The sequence below is a fragment of the Ruditapes philippinarum genome, unplaced genomic scaffold, assembly GCF_026571515.1.
Source record: "Ruditapes philippinarum isolate M1 unplaced genomic scaffold, ASM2657151v2 ctg4513_1_1_1_1, whole genome shotgun sequence".
NCBI classification, from domain to species: domain Eukaryota; kingdom Metazoa; phylum Mollusca; class Bivalvia; order Venerida; family Veneridae; genus Ruditapes; species Ruditapes philippinarum.
The window spans coordinates 131,640-152,099 of NW_026862057.1; the positions used below are offsets into that span (position 1 = coordinate 131,640).

The window sequence follows — 20,460 nt, forward strand, 5'->3', positions numbered from 1 at the left end:
ATGTTTAAATCGCTTTATAGTATGATTAGATATTGTTTGAGAAAAAAAATGCTAGCCTTCTATGTCACTGTCAGAACAATTTTATTTTTAAAACTTCAATATAAATTGACAAAACCAACGTTATGCTTTTGCTACCATCATGGATCCGCGCAGTCTGATCAGGTTCCATGCTGTTCACTTACAAACCCTATTACAAGAAAGGAAACTGATAGCGGACAGCATGGATCCTGATCAGACTGAGCAGATGCGCAGGCTGGTCTGGATCCATGCTGGTCGCAAACGCATAACGTTGGTTTTGTCGTGACGCGGCTCATATATCTTTATAATAGTTAATAGTATAATATAAATTGTGAAATAATTTATTTCTAAGATAGCTTGAAAATCTTATATGGGGGCTGGGGTTGTATTAGAAAACAGCAAAGTTAGCAAATATTTAAATGCTTTACTAGTCTTATTAGGTTAATAACATTAATAACCACATATTTGAAGAATGTCACCAATTCTTAAAACAGAGATATAAGACATATTTTGTACAGATGACCAAGTGCCAGTATTGGATATACAATCATTTCAAACAGCTTTATCTTATATATTTTGCTTTATTTCTGTTACTGTGTTCACAGCGCATTCTTAAATCAAAGTCCTTGTTATTAAGTTAATACGTAATATTATCTTGTATAAAAATATTTGAATATACATCTATATATATACTGTTACATGCAGTGTTTGTATTTTACAGTTATTATACAAAATACTAACTGATTGAAATGAAAATACATATTGTGCCAGAATAAGTTCCTTTAGCTTCATTACTTTTTAATATGATTGAATATAGAGTAAAAATGAGATAATGTTCATAAGAACAGAGTAATTTGCCAAATTGAAGAGTTTCTAGATCTGTAACTTATATTGGTAATTCATGGATTTTTACTTGTTGAGATCTCACTCTGCTTGTGTGCTTTATGAGATCCCAGCCTGTGATGAATAAAGATGTAATAAACATGTTGAATTCTGAAAAATCTTGTGCTTTGTATTCATTGAGATAAAACTGCTGGCCATTTACCCATCAATATGTACATATTGTTAAGTATTAGTGCAGTACATATTTATAGTATTAGAGCAAACGTTAGTTAAACATGGACCAAAGTGTCACTTATTCTTATTGTGTGTTTCTTTTTTCCTGTGATCTATTGTTGTTGTTCTTGTTGTTTTTGAAATGTTAATTTTTTTATTCATAAGAAAATAATGTTTCCTATGATGTGTAAAATGTTTACAATACTAACAGGAATAACATTGATGTTAAATGTTTACCTTGACTTGTCTGTTCCAACATAATAACATCAGACCAGTCTTCTGATATTTGACCAATCTGACCACTGTTAGCTGCTGAATTTTAACATTTTCACATTGAAATGTTAACTAGCGCAAGTACGTTACACAAATTTATCAATATAATACAATGTAAGCGTAATGAGCCAATGACCTTTATGTGAAGGTCATGGTAAATATGTGAAAGGTCATTATAAACATGTGAAAGGTCATGATAAACATGTGAAAGGTCATGATAAATTGACATAACAATTAATGTTATGTTTTATACAGGATCTAACAATGAAAAGATATCTCTTTATAGTAAGACATGTTGTCCATATGTGGTAACTATATGTTTAAATTTGGTGAAATAGTGCTCTTATTTTTCTTTCAATTTCATTTGAGTTGATGTGTGTGTGCATGCGTGCGTGTGTGCTCATACAAGCTGTGTGTGTGCGTGCGTGTGAGTGTGTGTTTTATTAACCCATTAGATCCTTTTCATTAGATCCTTTTGTATCATTTTATTTATTTGTATTAAGGGCATTTATTCTGATTGATTTGATAATCATTATTTTAATGTTAATATTTCTATTCTCTTTTAGAAGTAAGATAGTTAATGGAGTCTTCAACACTTTGTAACAAACAAGGTGATGGTTAATGTATGTGTGAATGTGATATGCTTAAACATGTGTCAGAATTGTTGTGTGATTCTGACATATATTGAGGGCTTGGTGTTAAAGGGTTGTAACTCATATTAAATAAAGAAGGAGTTAAGACCCTTTCACACCAAGCAGTCAATATGTAACAGATACATGTACAGACAAACTTCATTCACTCGAATCTGGAGGACCCGTGCAAATTTGTTCCAGCCATTGGTAATTCAGGCCAGCCGACTGTAATGCAGTATTGTTTATGAATGTAATAATATAAGCTAATAAACTTTTACATTTACACCACAATTTAAAAGTAGATTGTTTTATTTCCAAACTTTAATCTTATAAATGGTTAAGATATTTTTCAATTTTCTAGATTTTAAAAGAAGTATGACAATATATGTGCAACACTTTCTTAACCTGTGTTACTCAAATTGTTGTAAAAATGTTTAACTTGTTTAACTTAACATTAAGCTTGTATGAAATAATAAACAAATATGGTATGTATTTCTAGTCATATGAATTCTTGTTCAAACATATTGTAAATATATATATTTATCATGGAAATTATTGTCAACGGGGAAAATATATAAATAATTATAATTCATTATGATAGATGATGTTATGCATGATTTAAGGGTTTTTCACCTGTATATTTATGCCAAAATGCTGCCAGTTGTAATAACATTACTTTGGAAATGTTTGGAAAATTATTCACAAATAAACAATAGTCTTGTTATGTGTTTTTGTTTTATTTATTGACATATGAACAAATGTTTCTGACAAGATTCAAAGTCTATGAATTATATAAGCTGCTCTTAGAGCATCTAACCAGTACTGCAGGTGCTCCAAGGGTGTCAATTAAACCATGTGTGCTTCAGGTGTCTAATCATTGCACCATTTGCTCTTAAAGTGTCAAACCATAGCCCCAATTGTATTTAACATGACTAATTATTGCCAAAAGTGCCCTTAGACTGTCAGACAATTGCCCAAAATGCCTTTATGTAGAGTGCCTAACAATTACCACAGAAGCTCTTAGATTGTCTTCCCATTGCAAAAAGTATTCTTTGGGGTCTTAAAATATTGCAAATTGTGATCTTTAAGTATCTAACCATTGCAACATGTGTTCTAACAAAGTAAAACCATTGCTAAACATGCTCATGAGTGTGTAGTTTTTGCCAAAAGTGCTCACTTCTGCCACATGTGCTCTTATTGTATCAAATAATTGCTTGACTAATCATTGCAACATATTGGTGTATAATGTAGAACTGTTGCCAAGGTCACATCGGAATGTCAAATCATTACAAAAAGTAACCTTAGTGTGTCTTACAATTGTCACTTGTGCTCTAACCATTGAGTGTCTAACCATTGCCTTGTGTGCTCTTAAGTTATCTACCCAATGTCCCATGTGCTTGTAAAGTGGTGTCTTACTATTGCTTCATGATTGTGTTGTTAGGGTATCTACCAATTGACCCAGGTGCTCTCAGAGAGCCTTATCATTGGCTCATGTGCTCTTAAAGTGTCTAACCATTGCCTCATGTGTTCTTAGGATGTCTAGCCATTGCCCTAGGTACTCGAGTGTTTTATTATTGCCCCATTTGTTCTAGGGTGTCTAACCATTGCCCAAGGTGCTCTTAGAGTGTATAACCATTTCCCAAAGTGCTCTTAGAGTGTCTAACCATTGCCCATGGTGCTCTTAGAGTGTCTAACCATTGCCTCATGTGGTCTTAGGTTGTTAAACCATTGTCCCTGTTGCTCTTAGAGTGTCTAACTATTGCCCCTGGTGCTCTTAAAGTGTCTAACCATTGACCAAGGTGCTCTTAGTTTGTCTTTCCATTGCTTCAGGTGCTTTTAAAGTGTCTAACCATTGCCACCTGTGCTCCTAGAGTGCCATATCATTGACTTACATGCTCATGGAGTGTCTAACCATTGCCTTGTGTGGTCTTGGGATGTCTAACCATTGCCTCGTGTGGTTTTGGGGGGTCTAACCATTGCCCCAGGTGCTCATGGAGTGTCTTACCATTGCCCCAGGTGCTCTTAGTGTGTCTAACCATTGCCTCATATGGTCTCTTAGAGTGTCTAACCACTGCCCCAGGTACTCTTAGTGTGTCTAACCATTGCCTCATATGGTCTTAGGTTGTTTAACCATTGCCCTAGGTACTCATAGAGTGTCTCATGTGGTCTTAGGTTGTCTAACCATTGCCCCAGGTGCTCTTAGAGTGTCTAACCATTGCCCCCTCATATGGTCTTAGGTTGTTTAACCATTGCCCCAGGTGCTCTTAGAGTGTCTAACCATTGCCCTAGGTGCTCTTAGGTTGTCTAATCATTGCCCTCATGTGGTCTTAGGTTGTCTAACCATTGCCCCAGGTGCTCTTAGAGTGTTCTAACCATTGCCCTAGGTGCTCTTAGGTTGTCTAATCATTGCCTCATATGGTCTTAGGTTGTCTAACCATTGCCCCAGGTGCTCTTAGAGTGTCTAACCATTGCCCCAGGTGCTCTTAGGTTGTCTAATCATTGCCTCATGTGGTCTTAGGTTGTCTAACCATTGCTTTAGGTGCTCTTAGGTTGTCTAATCATTGTTTCATGTAATCTTAGGTTGTTTTACCATTGCCCCTGGTGCTCTTAGAGTGTCTAACCATTGCCTCATGTGGTTTTGGGGTGTCTAACCATTGACCCATTGGTGCTCATGGAGTGTCTTACTGTTCTTATTTTACATATGTGATAAATAGAATATTATATTTGTGTAGATTCAATACTAAATTTATTGAACTCGTTGAATAAAACAATATTGTGCTCGTCAGAGGCTTGCATAATATGATTTTATTAAACTCTTTCAATAAATTTAGTATTAAACTACACTCATTCAATATCCTCTATATATCAAATTTGAGCATAGTATATCTTTAAATGACTTTGCATTTTTGATCATGATAACTGTAACATATTCATTCTGACATTTCACTGTGTAAAGAAACAACAAACACTTCTTTTGCGTGAAATCCTGAGGTTATCATGTTCTTGATAATGATGTTATTTTGTCCTTACATCAAGTACATAGATATATTTTCAGTAAAATTATAATCTTTATGTGTTAACGAAAACACGTTTTATTGAGATCAAAGTGCGTATTTAAAGTTGAATCACATTTTATCATATAAGATCAGTGGATTATAAAACAACATTTAACTATTAAATATTTCTTTATGTAACACAAGTGTCATATAGTAAAATTAATGGTCCATCTTACAGACATTGACATTTTCTGGGTATATTATAACAACTTATTAATCAAGAGATTATAATAATTTTTGATATTTCATATCCACTTATATTTTAAATCATCCTTGAAATGTTATAAGAATCACCACAGATTAACACTTTCATAGACTTATTTAGGGGCGTCCGTGGCCGAGTGGTGAAGGTTGTTGACATCAAACCATTTGCCCCTCACCGCTGTGGGTTTGAATCCCGACAGAAACTTTGGATTCTTTCACGTGAGGAAGCTATCCAGCTAGCTTACGGAATGTCGGTAGTCCGTTCATGCCTGAAATAATGCATGGAAGGGAACCTGAGGTCTTTCTCCACAAGAAAAGCTGGAACGTCGTCATATGACCTATACTGTGTCGGTGTGACGTAAACCCAAATCAAACAAACAATAGACTTATTTAATATACAAGTCTACATTGAAAGAACAACACATGTAAGATGCTATATTATCTAACATTAAATTTTTATTAGAAAACTAAATTTATAGCACCAACTAAACTGAACCAATATCAGTCGTAACCAGTTATTGTAGGTGAAAGTTAGATAAAAAGGGTGATAACAACAAAGTCAGATAACAAGGGCAGATAACCTCAAAGATTGTTGTTTTCTATCATTTTTATATTCTAACAATGTTAAAATGTTAGATAAGTTATCATACCACATTTTGTTTCATGACAAATTTAAAAATATTTTCTTTTCTTTTTTTTTGTAATTAACATTACAAATTAAATATTACCCAAACAAAAAGTGATATTATAGAACATTCAGTTTTTACTGAAATTTTTTTTTGGTTATATTTCTTTGAAGTAATGGCATATTCCTCTAACATGTGATACAGGATTTTACCAGTACAATCAGGTAACTATATATTTTGCTAGTTTGTTAAATTAATCTGTTTGCTTTAAACACACACTGCATCATTTAATTCAATCAATTATGAAAAATACAGAAAGAAATATAAGATACTTGTAGGCTGTGTCACCTTTCAAAATTGTAATTTTTAGTTCTTTTTGAAATTTAGCTTCATTTATTTAATACTGAAAATTCATGTAGATATCACTTGAGTGCATAATGAGTTTTATCATTTGGAACTTGTCATAAAGTAAAGGAGAAACTATGTTATATGGGCAGATAACTCAGGCATTAGAACTATTAAAATTGAGTCTGGGCAAGATGCTGATTCCTCATCATGTGACATTTTGGTGCCCAAAATTATTTGACTGTGATAGTAAACATATCACATAGCTTAAATCAATTTAAAATACCCTATAGTTTTGTATGAAATGAAAGTATGACAATTTTGTTATTTTATTTCAATTCAGACAATAAAAAGGTTAAATGTGACACAGGATTACTGTAAAGGTAAGATAAATTAAATAAACTTTTCCCCATCAAAACATTTGATTACATAAAACTTATTATACAGTAACATAAAAAATTACATTTTGTATAATTATATGTGAGTAAATAATAGTCTTTTCTTTAATGAACTGTTTCCAGAAAAAAAAATATGAAAACACTGCGATTGTACAGTTTTCGGAAAAATTTTCTTATATTTTGCAAACTATAGCTTTACAATCTTTAAAAAACACTTCAGCAGGATTGTTTTTACAGGAGCACATCAAAAGAATTGTTATCAACAGTGTTCAAATTATACAGATGATGTCAGTCAGTTTAAAGCAACAAGTTATCCAGGGTTATTTAATATAACATGGAAATTGTATGGTATGTCCTATTAATTTTTTTAATAAAAAAATATTTTTTAAACAAAATTACTTATAAGTTAACATAATTACTGTAGTCGGACTCTCTGGCTAAGTTGTTATGTAGCTGACTAATTCATTGTCCCTTTTTACCACATATTTCAGCTACATTTAGTTTAAATGGCTGGGGATTTTGGATATTTTTTTTCAGCTCTTAAAATAGTTAATGTAAAGTCAGTGGTGCCGGCTCATGTCTGCCATAGCACCTTAATTATATCTTATTTTCTCCGCAGTGTATAAAATTTGGAACTTGCCAATTAAGATTTAAAGTTAAATATTGTGTAAGTACCACCAAAACAGAATGATCGGATACTGTTTTTCTATTGTTAATTCACGGATTTTTAAAATAAATTTTATGGAAAAAGGAAGAAAACAGCACATTGAAAGGTCCTACATCCTTGGACTTTATAATAACAACCACATCATTATATTTGATAACATTTTAACAGATTAAAAATGAAGCAAATTCCCTTCTCCCAATCATGAATTTGCTTTATATACCATCATTAACATTATGTACCGCTCCTAAGATTTTGCAATCTGAGATATGAATAAATTTACACCCCCAACTCATTACTAGATACATTGTCTGGCTTATAGTCAGGAGCAACAATCAACAATGCTTAATAGGTATTCAGTTTTTTATAAATGTATGCTATTTTATCAAAGATATGATATTTTTTCCAAAAGAAAACCTTTTCCAAAAAAATTTTTTCAACAAATTTTTGGGGTTAAATCCAAAATTATTATTTTTCAAGAGTTATTTAATGGTTAATAAACAACAATAACTCTTCATAAAGATAATAAAGCAACATAACTTTCTTTCAAAAGAGGGGGAAATTTTTAAGTTTTAAAGCTACCAAAGGTTCTACCAAAATATCAAGGTAAAATTTGAAAATACTGAAAAAATAGCAGCCAAAAAAATTTTATCTTGTTTCTAAATTTTTTAATTCTGTTTAAAATAAGAAATCACAAAAATAATTCTATTTCAATATCACAATTTATTTTAAAAGGTAAAAGCAACCATTTATCTTTTGAAATAACCAAACAAACAGTCCTCAAATGGAATACAAGATAGGTATCAAACATGTCTACATTTTTCTGGAACAAAAACCTGGCCAAGTCAGGCCTGGCCAAGTCAGGTAAGAGAATGCAAATAAGCATAAAATCTAGGATACAGAGTCTTTCACATCTAAACATTTAGGACTTTTAGGATATTGATTATCAATTAAGTTACATTATATGACAAACCAACATTATACAGCATGGTGAAAATCTGACATTATAAGACATGGTGACAATCCAACATTATGAGACATGGTGACTATCTGACATTATAAGACATGGTGACCATCTGACATTACAAGACATGGTGACAATCTAACATGATAAGACATGGTGACAATCTGACATTATAAGACATGGTGACCATCTGATATTTTTAGACATGGTGACAATCTGACATTATAAAACATGGTGACAATCTGACTTTATACGACATGGTGACAATCTGACATTATTAGACTTGGTGGCAAACTGACATTATAAGACATGGTCACAATCTGACATAATACAACATGGTCACAATCTGACATTATAAGATATGGTGACAATCTGACATTTTAAGACATGGTGACTATCTGACATCCTACATGTTGACAATCTGACATTATAAGACATGGCAGCAATCTGACATTATAAAACATGGTGATAATCTGACATTATAACACAGGGTGTAAATCTGACATAGTAAGACATAGTGACAATCTGACGTAATAAGACATGATGACAATCTGACATTATACGACATAGTGACAATCTGACATTATAAGACATGGTTACTGTCTGACATTATTAGACATGATGACAACTGACATTATACAACATGTTGACAATCTGACATTATAATATATGGTGACAATCTGACATTATAAGACATGGTGACAATCTGACATTATATGACATGGTGGCAAACTGACATTATAAGACATGGTCACAATCTAACATTTTACAACATGGTCACAATCTGACATTATAAGACTTGGTGACAATCTGACATTATAAGACTTGGTGACAATCTAACATTTTAAGACATGGTGACTATCTGATATCATACATGTTGACAATCTGACATTATAAGACATGGTTACAATCCTACATTATTAGACATGGTGACAACCTGACATTATACAACATGTTGACAATCTGACATTATTAGACATGGTGACAATCTGACATTATACAACATGTTGACAATCTGACATTATAAGACATGGTGACAATCTGACATTATATGACATGGTGATAATCTGACATTATAACACATGGTGACAATTTGACATTATACAACATGCTGGACTTTTAGGATATTGATTATCAATTTGGTAACATTATATGACAAACCAACATTATACAGCATGGTGAAAATCTGACATTATAACACATGGTGTCAATCTGACATAGTAAGACATAGTGACAAACTGACATTGTAAGACATGGTGACAATCTGATGTTATAAGACATGATGACAATCTGACATTATACAACATGTTGACAATCTGACATTATAAGACATGGTGACTATCTGACATGTTGACAATTTGTCATTATAAGACATGGTAGCAATCTGACATTATAAGACATGGTGACAATTTGACATTATACAAAATGTTGACAATCTGACATTATAATGTATGGTTACAATCTGACATTATATGACATGGTGACAATCTGACATTATAAGACATGGTGACAATCTGACATTATAATACATGGTGACAATTTGACATTATACAACATGTTGACAATCTGACATTATAATGCATGGTTACAATCTGACATTATATGACATAGTGACAATCTGACATTATAAGACATGATGACAACCTGTCATTATAAAACAAGTTGACAATCTGACATTATAAGACATGGTGACTATCTGACATTATAAGATGATAACCATTCATTTTCATAAGGCATGTAAAATCTTTTCTTGTTTTTTTGTTTTTTTTAAAAACAGTATTATTTCAATGTTGTATTTGGTGACATGTGTCTTGAATGAATCAGTCCCACATAAAACTGGTTTGGACTATGAATAACAGTGTTCACATAAAACACCAGATTCAAACAATTGTTCATACTGAACTCCACTAATAACCATTTATTGAGTACTATACAATTACATGTATTATTCAAATTTAACATATCCATAAATTTACTGTATTTTTATTCTTTAATGTTTAGGGATGGTACAAAGTTATTTTACAGTGCAGTCTACCAGTATTGTCAATAATTCGTGTTACCTTAAAACTGCCAAGTGGTGTTCTAAACTCTACCTCCAAAATCACAACATACAAGACAACAAAAAGAACAACAAAGCTTGCATATGGTGTCAATAGTAATAGATTTTCTGTATTTTATGGATTTCATCTATCCTTTTTTTAAATTAATGTCAAAAAAGTCAGATTTCAGCCAAATGTAAAATATTTGTTTTTACTCTGATATTTTGTGATAACTTAATAATAAGCAAGAAAATGTTGAAAAATTATAATCATCTTTCATGATAATTGGCTTAAAATAATACATTTCTACATGTACAATCATGTATAAATAATGTAACAGTAAATGCAGTATATTGACCTAGACTTAAATAGGACAGCATTGCACAAAGCTAAGATAACATTCAACAGTTGTGACATTACAGTGGCATTTACGTAACTGCCAACTTTTTTACCCCTTATGTAATATACTTTATTCTTTTATGACTTATTTTTAATATAATTATATTCTATGAACATGTTATATCTGTTTAATGGCCTTGTTTTCTCTGAATTTGCAACATTTCAATAATATAAGGATGTTTAGTAAAAACTTCTAAAACCGACGAGCTGACAGAAAAAAATGTCAGATCTGGTTGGCGGCTTACTTGTGGGGTGATGTAATAATATAGCAGTGTACATTCAATTTTATGATATTTGATTATAACTAGTTAAAGATAGTATATATCATATTCCAGCACTGCCCACAGAAGAACCACAAAAAGCGGGTACCAGCCAAGGAGAACCAATCAGCAAAACAACAACAGTTGCTATCGTTATATCTGTAGTAATACTTGTTGCAGCAGTAACAGCAGTGTACATGAGACAAGGTAATACTACCGATTGATGTACAGAAATTTTATTATTATTTTTATTAATGTTATTTTGATTGGTTCTTTAAAAGTCACACCAATACTGTGAAGACCACAATGATTATTTTCCAAATCTGTTAATGGATGGTTTCCAGCTCTTCTGGTGGATGAAGACTGTCCAATAATATCATTTTTACAACTAACTCTAAGCAACCAATTAGGTCTGTCACACTTTGTAGCTTACTGGATAACTTCCTCACATGTAAGAATTCATTCAACATTAATGACAGGAATTGTATCTGCTGCAGTTAGAGACAAGTGATACAAAGATTAAATCTTGAGATTAATTTTTGATCTGATGAAACTGATCAGCCTTTGCAGCAAGTATAATACCTGCAGACTGAAGCTTCACTTGTACATGGCAAATATAATTCAACACTAATGATTTCTAAAAATGGAGACATAACAAAAATAGAAACAAAATTATAATTTATGTTTATTTTTTTATCACCTGTGTCTTGTTTTTACCATTAGTTATAATTATGCAAAGTAAATTAAAGTAATCAATTTTTTTGGAAGAAAAAACATCATGAAAGTAAATAGTACCTTGGTAAAACCACAAAAGTTCAATGTGATTCCTTGTTTCAAGACATCTACTCATTTAAAGGTCATTGATCGTAGTGGAATTCAAACCTGTAATACTGTGGTGCAAGTTTATAAGTCAACTGAGACTATTAATGAATAAACAAATCTAAGTAATTAGTTTTCAATATAACATTCTTGTTGTAATTAAGGTATCACTGTAAATCATGTTTCAGTGAGAAAGAAGAGAGCCAATGCAGATTTAACAGATAGTAATGAGATGACATGTGAGGAGACCAACAATAATACATCAACTTATAACAACTACATACCAACCAGTTATAACGAATCACTGTTCCAGACTAGGAATTTAAACGATGAACATCATATAACACGGCAAAATTGTGATAACGGAAACCCAAGAAATCATAAAGACAAATCTTCTGTTTCAACAAGTAATCTAGAAAGATTAAAGGCAATTAACTCAAATGGAGAACAAACACTACAACATACCAGTATACCCAGCAGACAGCTACACACTAGTTCTGAATATTCTGATGTATTTGATTCCAACTCTTATTCAAACAACACTCATAATATCCAATCAGTTCAAACAGAGCCAAACATTTGGATACATGACACAGCAACAGTACAAGATACAAACACAGACTGGTTTCAGCAAAGAACAGAACAACATGTACCCTTTCCATCTCATCTCCGTAATATGATCATCTCTTTGAATTTGGAAGAATAAATTTAGCCAGTTTTTTTCTTCTTTTATGCCAGTAAAAATAAAACTTTGGTATATCACAATTAAACCTTGGCCTGCCTTAACCATGAATAGTGATAGGATTTTGCCACAAGTATAAAGCCTGGTCAGATCAAGTATGACCTTTAGATTTGGTTGCTAGCTAAATTTTTCTACATCAATATAGAAATCTCTTGAACTTACAATAGACTGCTCCAAATTGCAAGCTGTTAAATCTTTGACATAAATGCAGCAGGTTAAGGGTTAACACTAACAGTGAATATATTTTAAAAACTTTATCTTTATTTTATTTATTACTCTGTAACAACTCAAGGTTATAACTTTAAATGAAAAGAACAAGGGCTCATCACAACATGTTTAAACCTAAATAAATTCTTTAAGTTTATCTGTCGACTTTGCTAAATATAACTGGGACAAAAATCTATCACATTAAAAATCTATCAGATTTCATGTGTCTATATGAAGGGAGGTAATATTGAGTGGCGGCATGGCCAAGTGGTTTACCACGTCGGATTAGTAATCTAATTATTGCTAGCCGCAAGGGTTCAAACCCCATCAGGGGCAAGTTGTTGTTTCCTTGAGCAAGAAACTACACGCATTGCTCAGTACTGGTTGGTTCAAGGAACAGATTCGAAGTTTGTCTATAAGCTTATAGCTTCCAGAATAAATTATGTATAAACCAAAGGGAGGTAATAACACATCCCATTTGAAATTCATTAAGAATAAAAATGATGTTAAATATAAGGTTTAACTGAAACAAACACGTTTTTTTTTCTAATATACCTTTATAATTCTACATAAATTGCACTGTTACATCATGATAAAGCAAAAAAACAACAAATGAAGTATATGCATATCAAATATGAAAGACTAAATGTGTTTTCAATGTATCATTAACAACAGTCAATATGAGCCGCGTTACAACAAAACCAACATAATGGGTTTGCGACCAGCATGGATTTAGACCAGCCTGCGCATCTGTGCAGTCTGATCAGGATCCACGCTGTTCGCTATCAGTTTCTTTACTTGTTGTAGGGTCTGTAAGCGAACAGCATGGATCGTGATCAGACTGCACGGATGCGCAGGCTGGTCTGGATCTATGCTGGTCGCAAACGCACAATGTTGGTTTTGTCATGATGCGGCTCAATTATGTATAACATGGAATAAAGTGGAAACAACTGGAAGATCTGAAAATATCACATGATTGAAATACAAGCAAGTTTCTTCAATACATGCATTGAACATAATATACACAGTTTATGGTGACCTATTTTCAAGTAAAAATTGATGCCATTTCTACCACAATACCAACTGTCATGTTAAGTTATTGTCAAATCATATTTCACAAGCTATACTTATTACCCTACAACTTTGTGAATAACATGTGCAAGTTAAATGGATATTCAAAACTAAAAGAAAGATATTTTAAAAGTTATATGCTTCATTCACTTTAGAGTCTCACCCATGGTGATCAATTAAAAATTGTTATAAAACATGCAGGTTTTTCCCCCGTTTTTTGTTGCTTTTATATCATATATTCACTTTACACTGTATTTCAATCATACTTGCATTGCATAAAGAATAAGCACCAGGTGAAAAAACCATCAACATTTCATAACCTTACTAAATAGCTTCCTCACATAAACTGTATTAACCCATTACTTCATGAGCATTTTGTGAAGAATGGCTGTTTTCATTGAAAAGTCTCCCGTTACAAGTTCAAATTGCTATAATACTATAAAAACTGCTTCAACACTAATCAAACTTGGCACAAATGTTGACTGGACAACTGCCCTTGCAACAACATGCTCAGGCTTAATTTTTCTGTTACCATGGCAACGAGGGGTCATCTCAAAATTGCCAAAAATCACTATTTTGCGTTGATTTTTTCCATCAAAATTGATTTCAAAGTGCTGCAACTTCTCAATGGATTGAGATAGAGTCAAATGCTTTTCAGGGTTGGTTACACCTTATGATCAATCTGGGGTCATTTATAGCCTCCCACAAGTCCAAAATTTTCTTGGCCATGAAGGGGGACTCTGCCCCTCTTCAAACCCCCAAAACAGAAGGGGGCACATCCCCTTCTGGCAACCCCCTGATGTATCTTTTGGTTGGGGGACCGCGCTGAAAAAGAAGTCACATTTTTTTTACAACATTTCTCAAACAAAAACAAGTGTTGGGGGCCCAAATAAGGCATTTTTTCACCATTTGAGACAACAAAAAATGGGGGGGGGGTAAAGAGGGCGTTAAAAGGCGTGTATATAACGTAATGGGTTAACAGAAAATGATGAAAATACTTGAAATTAACCTAAATCGCGTTTTTTCATGTTTAAACATGGCCTTTCATATAAATTTTAAGAAAAATTGTGGTTTTGTAGATTTTTTTATTTTTTCATTAACAGAAAATGCTGAAAATACTTGAAATTACCCTAAATCACGTTTTTTCATGTTTAAACATGGCCTGTCATATAAATTTTGAGAAAAATTGTTGTTTTGTAGATTTTTTTATTTTTTTCATTAACAGGAAATGATGAAAACACTTGAAATTACCCTAAATCGCGTTTTTTCATGGCCTGTCATATAAATTGTTGTTTTGTAGATTTTTTGATTTTTTTCATTAACCATGCACTTCATGAGCATTTTGTGAAAAATGGCTGTTTTCATTGAAAAGTCTCCCGTTACAAGTTCAAATTGCTATAATACTATAAAAACTGCTTCAACACTAATCACTAAATAAAACGATATGATGGCATTATATAACGACTATATGGCTATTTAAAGATATTGCAATATATAACGATATGTTAATATATAACAATATGGCAAAAAAATGATATGGTTATATAATGAAATGGCAATATAATGATATGCTATAGAATAATGTGGCAATATAACGATATGGCTATTTAACGATTTGGTAAGATATTGATATGGTAATATAATGGCATGACAATATAACGGCATGGTGATATAACGATATGACAATATAACGATATGGTAATATAACGATATGGCAATAAAGATATGCTAATATAAAACGATATTTGTTAATTCTGACCTAAGATTTGACATTGACATCACAATTGTCAAATAACATCAAATGTTCATAAGCTATTTGATAATATAACGATATGGTAATATAACGACATGACAATTTAACGGCATGGTAATATAACGATATGGCATTATAACAATATGGTATTATAACGATATGGTAATATAACGATATGGCAATATAAAGATATGCTAATATATAACGATATGTCAATATGCCGGCAACTGCGTAGTCTGGAGTTCCTTCCCCTTATAGTACGACCTAGTATCTTGTTCCCTCGTGGCCACGACTTAATTAACTCGTGGAACTCCTGCGCACGAGATAAATAAAAACACACACATGTAACCTTTGTGCCACCGTAGTCAGCAGATGCTGGATTATCATTTTATATAAATTTACTTTCCGTTGTTGAAAAGCATTCTTTGAAATTCGGAGGTTTTCGTGGGAAGTCAGCTTTGACATTTCGCCGGTGGAAAAGAAAGGCAGTAAAATACGGAATGCCGTTAGGGCCATCGCCTGTGAATGTGTTGATCTTAAACGCAATAGTCGATAGTACGATGGTGAAAACGCGAAATCACGAAACTACGATGGTGAAAACGCGAAAGTACGATGATGAAAACGCGATAGCACGATGATGAAAACGTGACAATACGATACTACGATGATGAAAACGCGATAAACTATCGTGTTTTCACCATCGTGCTGTCGTGTTTTCACCATCATAGTTTCGTGATTTCGCGTTTTCATCATCGTACTGTCGAGTATCGTGTTGCAGATCAAACCATTCATAGGCGATGGCTCTAACGGCATTCCGTTGTAAAAAGCCTAGAACCAAAAGGACCCATCGCAGAGCAAACTGCATGGAGGTAGTGGCTGTGATTTCAAATGCATAGCGTATGTCAAAAGAACGACATTTGAAACACAAATCGTTTAAAAGGACATATTTTTTGCAATGTTTTTATGACGTGTTTTAATGACGTGGTTAAACAAATAATAAATGTGTATTAACTTTCATAGGCTTTGATTATTTTTTATTTTATTTATAGGAATGTATGAATAATTGATAAGTGCATTTATCTTGTTTAAAAAATTGTCTCCATTTTTTTTAATACAGTGGTATTATGAAAATCGTTTACTTTTTTTTTTCATTCTTGATTTCTGTTTAAGAGCAGGAGAAAACTGGTTATATGGTCAAGATAATATAGAAATTGTAAATGATTTTAATTATCTAGGTGTTACATTGAATTATACAGGAAATTTTAACTTAAATACTTTACATGGTAACAGTTTAAAAGCCCTAAATAATTTAGTGGCAAATTTGAAAAAATATGAAACAAAACCAAAAATAGCCCTACAGTTGTTCGACTCTTTTATTGGTTCTATTTTAATGTATGCAAGTGAAGTATGGGGTTTTCACAAATCAAAAAATGAAAATATTCATTTGAAATTTTGTAAAACTGTTCTTGGTGTTTGAAAATCTACTAGTAACGTAGCTGTGTATGGTGAACTTGGAAGATACCCGTTGTATATAAACAGATATGTTCGAATTGTAAAATTTTGGTTTAAGATAATAAGTTCAAGTAATATTATCATAACTACAATTGTTAATTCATGTATGTCTGATATAAATATAGGGTATACAAACTGGTTTGCAAATGTACGAAGTCTTTTAGAAAAATACGTTTTTTTTATGTATGGTTAAACCCTTTAAGCGTTAATCAAAATTGTTTTATTGTTGTTTTTAAACAGAGATTAATAGATGAATATTTACAAGAATGGAGAGCTAGTATCAATTGTAATGATGTATTATTTTTATATAAATCAGTAAAGGACAGTTTTGAAATGTCACCTTATTTAGAAAATATTGTATCAAGAAAACTAAGAATAGCTTTGACAAAACTGCGTATTCCACCTCATAATCTTAGAATACAGACAGGTAGATATTCACGTGAACGAGTAGAGCGAAATTTAAGATATTGTTTAATTTGCAATACAAATGAAATTGAGGACGAGTTCCATTTTGTGTTTAAGTGTCCTGCATATGAAAATTTAAGAAATATATATATTAAGAATTATTACAGAAATAGACCAAGTATGTTTAAGTTTACTCAATTATTAAAAAGTGATAAAAATAAAGAAACAATTATGCTTTGTCAATATATTAATGAAGCTTTCAAATTACGATATCAGATTATTAATGCTTAGATATGTATTTCAACCTACTTTTATGTCCAAACTAATGAAAAGTGTTATTGTGTATACTACTATGTACGTAATAGCCATTATGCTTTAATATTTGTGTCATCTCTATTTTGATTCGTCCATCCAATATAATTATTATGTTTACTTTCATGGCATTGTATTTTTCATGTCATTATATATATGTATGCTTGTATATATGTTAATCACGAGAAACTTGTAGTTTAAGTGAAATAAACGTTCTTCTTCTTCTTCTTCTTCTCCTGTTTTCTTTGTTTGTGCATAGACATGTCTATTTTTCACGTGTTTTACACGACCAGGATCAATTTGCCACTAGACGTGGTGATGGGATTTTGCCGCTTCATGACAAAACCAATTAACATAGTGCGTTTGCGAACAGCATGGATCCAGACCAGCCTGCGCATCAGTGCAGTCTGATGAGGGTCCATGCTGTTCGCTTTCAGTTTCTTCACTTGTAATAGAGTTGGTAAGCAAACAGCATGGATCCTGATCAGACTGCACAGATGCGCAGGCTGGTCTTGATCCATGCTGGTCGCAAACACACTATGTTGGTTTTGTCGTGACGCGGCTCATTTGTCTTTTCTTTTTTATAACCAATGCATCAATTAATATCATTTCAACCTGGTAACAACACGATTAACAAGGAATATCTAACCTTCATTTTAAAGAGTTGGTGTAGAAATGTTTTAATAGTCCGTAAATAATAGTTTCTTACAATTCTATGTGCAATTTATATGCATAAATAATATTGATGTTATGAATTGTACAATGGTGAGACTTAGAAAAAGGCTAAATATTCCTAAAAGATAACCATTAAATGTACAGTAATACATAAGTACATGAGTTTGATTAGTCTCAGATACATAAGACAAATATGGTCCGTAAGCTATATAAAGACTTCAAGTAGGAAACAAATTGAGTCTCTTTTGGTTAAGAGAGTTGGAGGTCCATGCACGTGAAAATCGTCGATTTCATACATTTAATTTCACAAAGGAAAAGAGTCATTCATAAGTTTGTGTAACATTTACATGCTGGAGAACGGCATTAGTTTTGGGATTAATCACACAGGTAAAGTAAATTACTATTTGTTTACATGTTTAGTTTCTTAGCGTAGGCTAGACCGAACTACCGTATCCGTTCTGTGTATTCATACATGTCCAAGTCCTTATCCGAAGACTGGCGGAAAGGGTCGTAAAGTTGCGATTTGAGTTTCACCCCAAGATATTTATTTTAACAAAAGAACGCTTGGTTAAATCTATTGTTGTTTCAATAATTAAAGGGTCAGAGTTGAATTCATCTTTTCCGAAGTACGGCGAAACATGCCGGAATTTTCCCGCCTCACACATTACAGATCACGTGATAATTTGAGCACAGACAAGACCAGTTTAGGAGGGAACGTTGCACGGTGAAGATGGAAGAAATGTCGTTCGTTGATTTGGTAGGTGTTTTCGATATTTTACAACTCTATTGTTTCATTTGATTTTTTTCATTTACCTGCCTGTGTTATATGCCTGTTTATTTTTATTTTGATAATTTGTATACAGGATTGCTCGTGATGATTGAGACACCTGACCGTTTTATATCCGCTCGTTGTCGTGTTGTGTAATGTATGTATGCGAGCCGCGCGACATAACATACTGCGGCGTTTTTGCTTGTTTTTTTCTCCTTTATTGTTCCTTTATATTGTTTATTGACAAACTCGTGTAAAAGTTCTCCCGCGTTCTGATTATTAATACATGTATTTTGTGCATGTCAAACAGGTTTTTTATTTATAAATATATAAAAGGACCTATATTAAAACAAATGTGTATAAAAAATTGTATGAAAATTGGTATAAAATTATAAAATATGGATATAAAAATGTTTCTGTTCGGCTATGTTTCACTATGTTGGACATAATGGGTATTAAATGAAAAAAAGGAGTGGAAAAAGTCTCAAACAATAGATATTTTGTTTAATGTGTCAAAGAAGGTTTTTAAATATGTAAAAAAATGAGTTTCAAAAAATGTGTATAAAACTGTGTGAAAATGTGTATAAAAATTTTCTAGTCAGCTGTTTCTAGAAGAAGTCGAAAAAGTGGAAATCCTATTAAAGTAAAAAAAAATGTCAAAGGTTTTTTTAATAGATATGGAAAAAATTGTGTTTAAAAATGTGTATCAATAATTTGTATGAATAATTTGTATAAAAATGGGTATCATAAAAGGGTATTAAAATGTAACTGGTCTCTCAGCCTCAGGTTGACTGCTAAAAAAGCGTAAACAGGAGAAATACTGTTAAACATGTCAAAGTGTTATTTATAAAAATTAAAAAAACAATTGTGTTAAAAAAAAAACTCTGTATAAAAAATGTGCATGAAAATCACTCACTGACAGTGAATAATGAATATATAAAAAGTTGTTTCTGGTAAGATTTGAAAAAAGCGCAAACAATACAAATCGTGTTTAACATGTCAAAGAATGTTAATAAAGAATAATCATGCATTCATAAAAGTTGTGTTTCAAAAAAATGTGTATGGAAATGTGTATAAAGAATGTGTATAAAAATTGTTTCTGGTTTGGTTTTTTTCCAGAGCTGAGGGATATGGAGTTTCATAGAATGGAAGTGGCCTGGATATGACTGTAATTAGGGAAAATAACTTTTGGTAAGCAAACACAATTTCACTACCCGACAACAAATTGTAAATTGCGCTCTTTATTATAACATCTAAGTTT

General features: G+C 32.2%; 1 protein-coding gene across 1 annotated transcript; it reads left to right on the forward strand.

Annotated features, from left to right (window-relative positions):
* Positions 1-8,048: 8,048 nt before the first annotated feature.
* On the forward strand, positions 8,049-13,367 carry LOC132717797 (uncharacterized). Its single transcript, XM_060701358.1, has 4 exons — positions 8,049-8,136; positions 10,238-10,391; positions 11,010-11,141; positions 11,942-13,367. Exons 3-4 carry the CDS (start codon positions 11,132-11,134, stop codon positions 12,457-12,459), a joined length of 528 nt encoding a protein of 175 aa, XP_060557341.1. The 5' UTR covers positions 8,049-8,136; positions 10,238-10,391; positions 11,010-11,131; the 3' UTR covers positions 12,460-13,367.
* Positions 13,368-20,460: the final 7,093 nt, after the last annotated feature.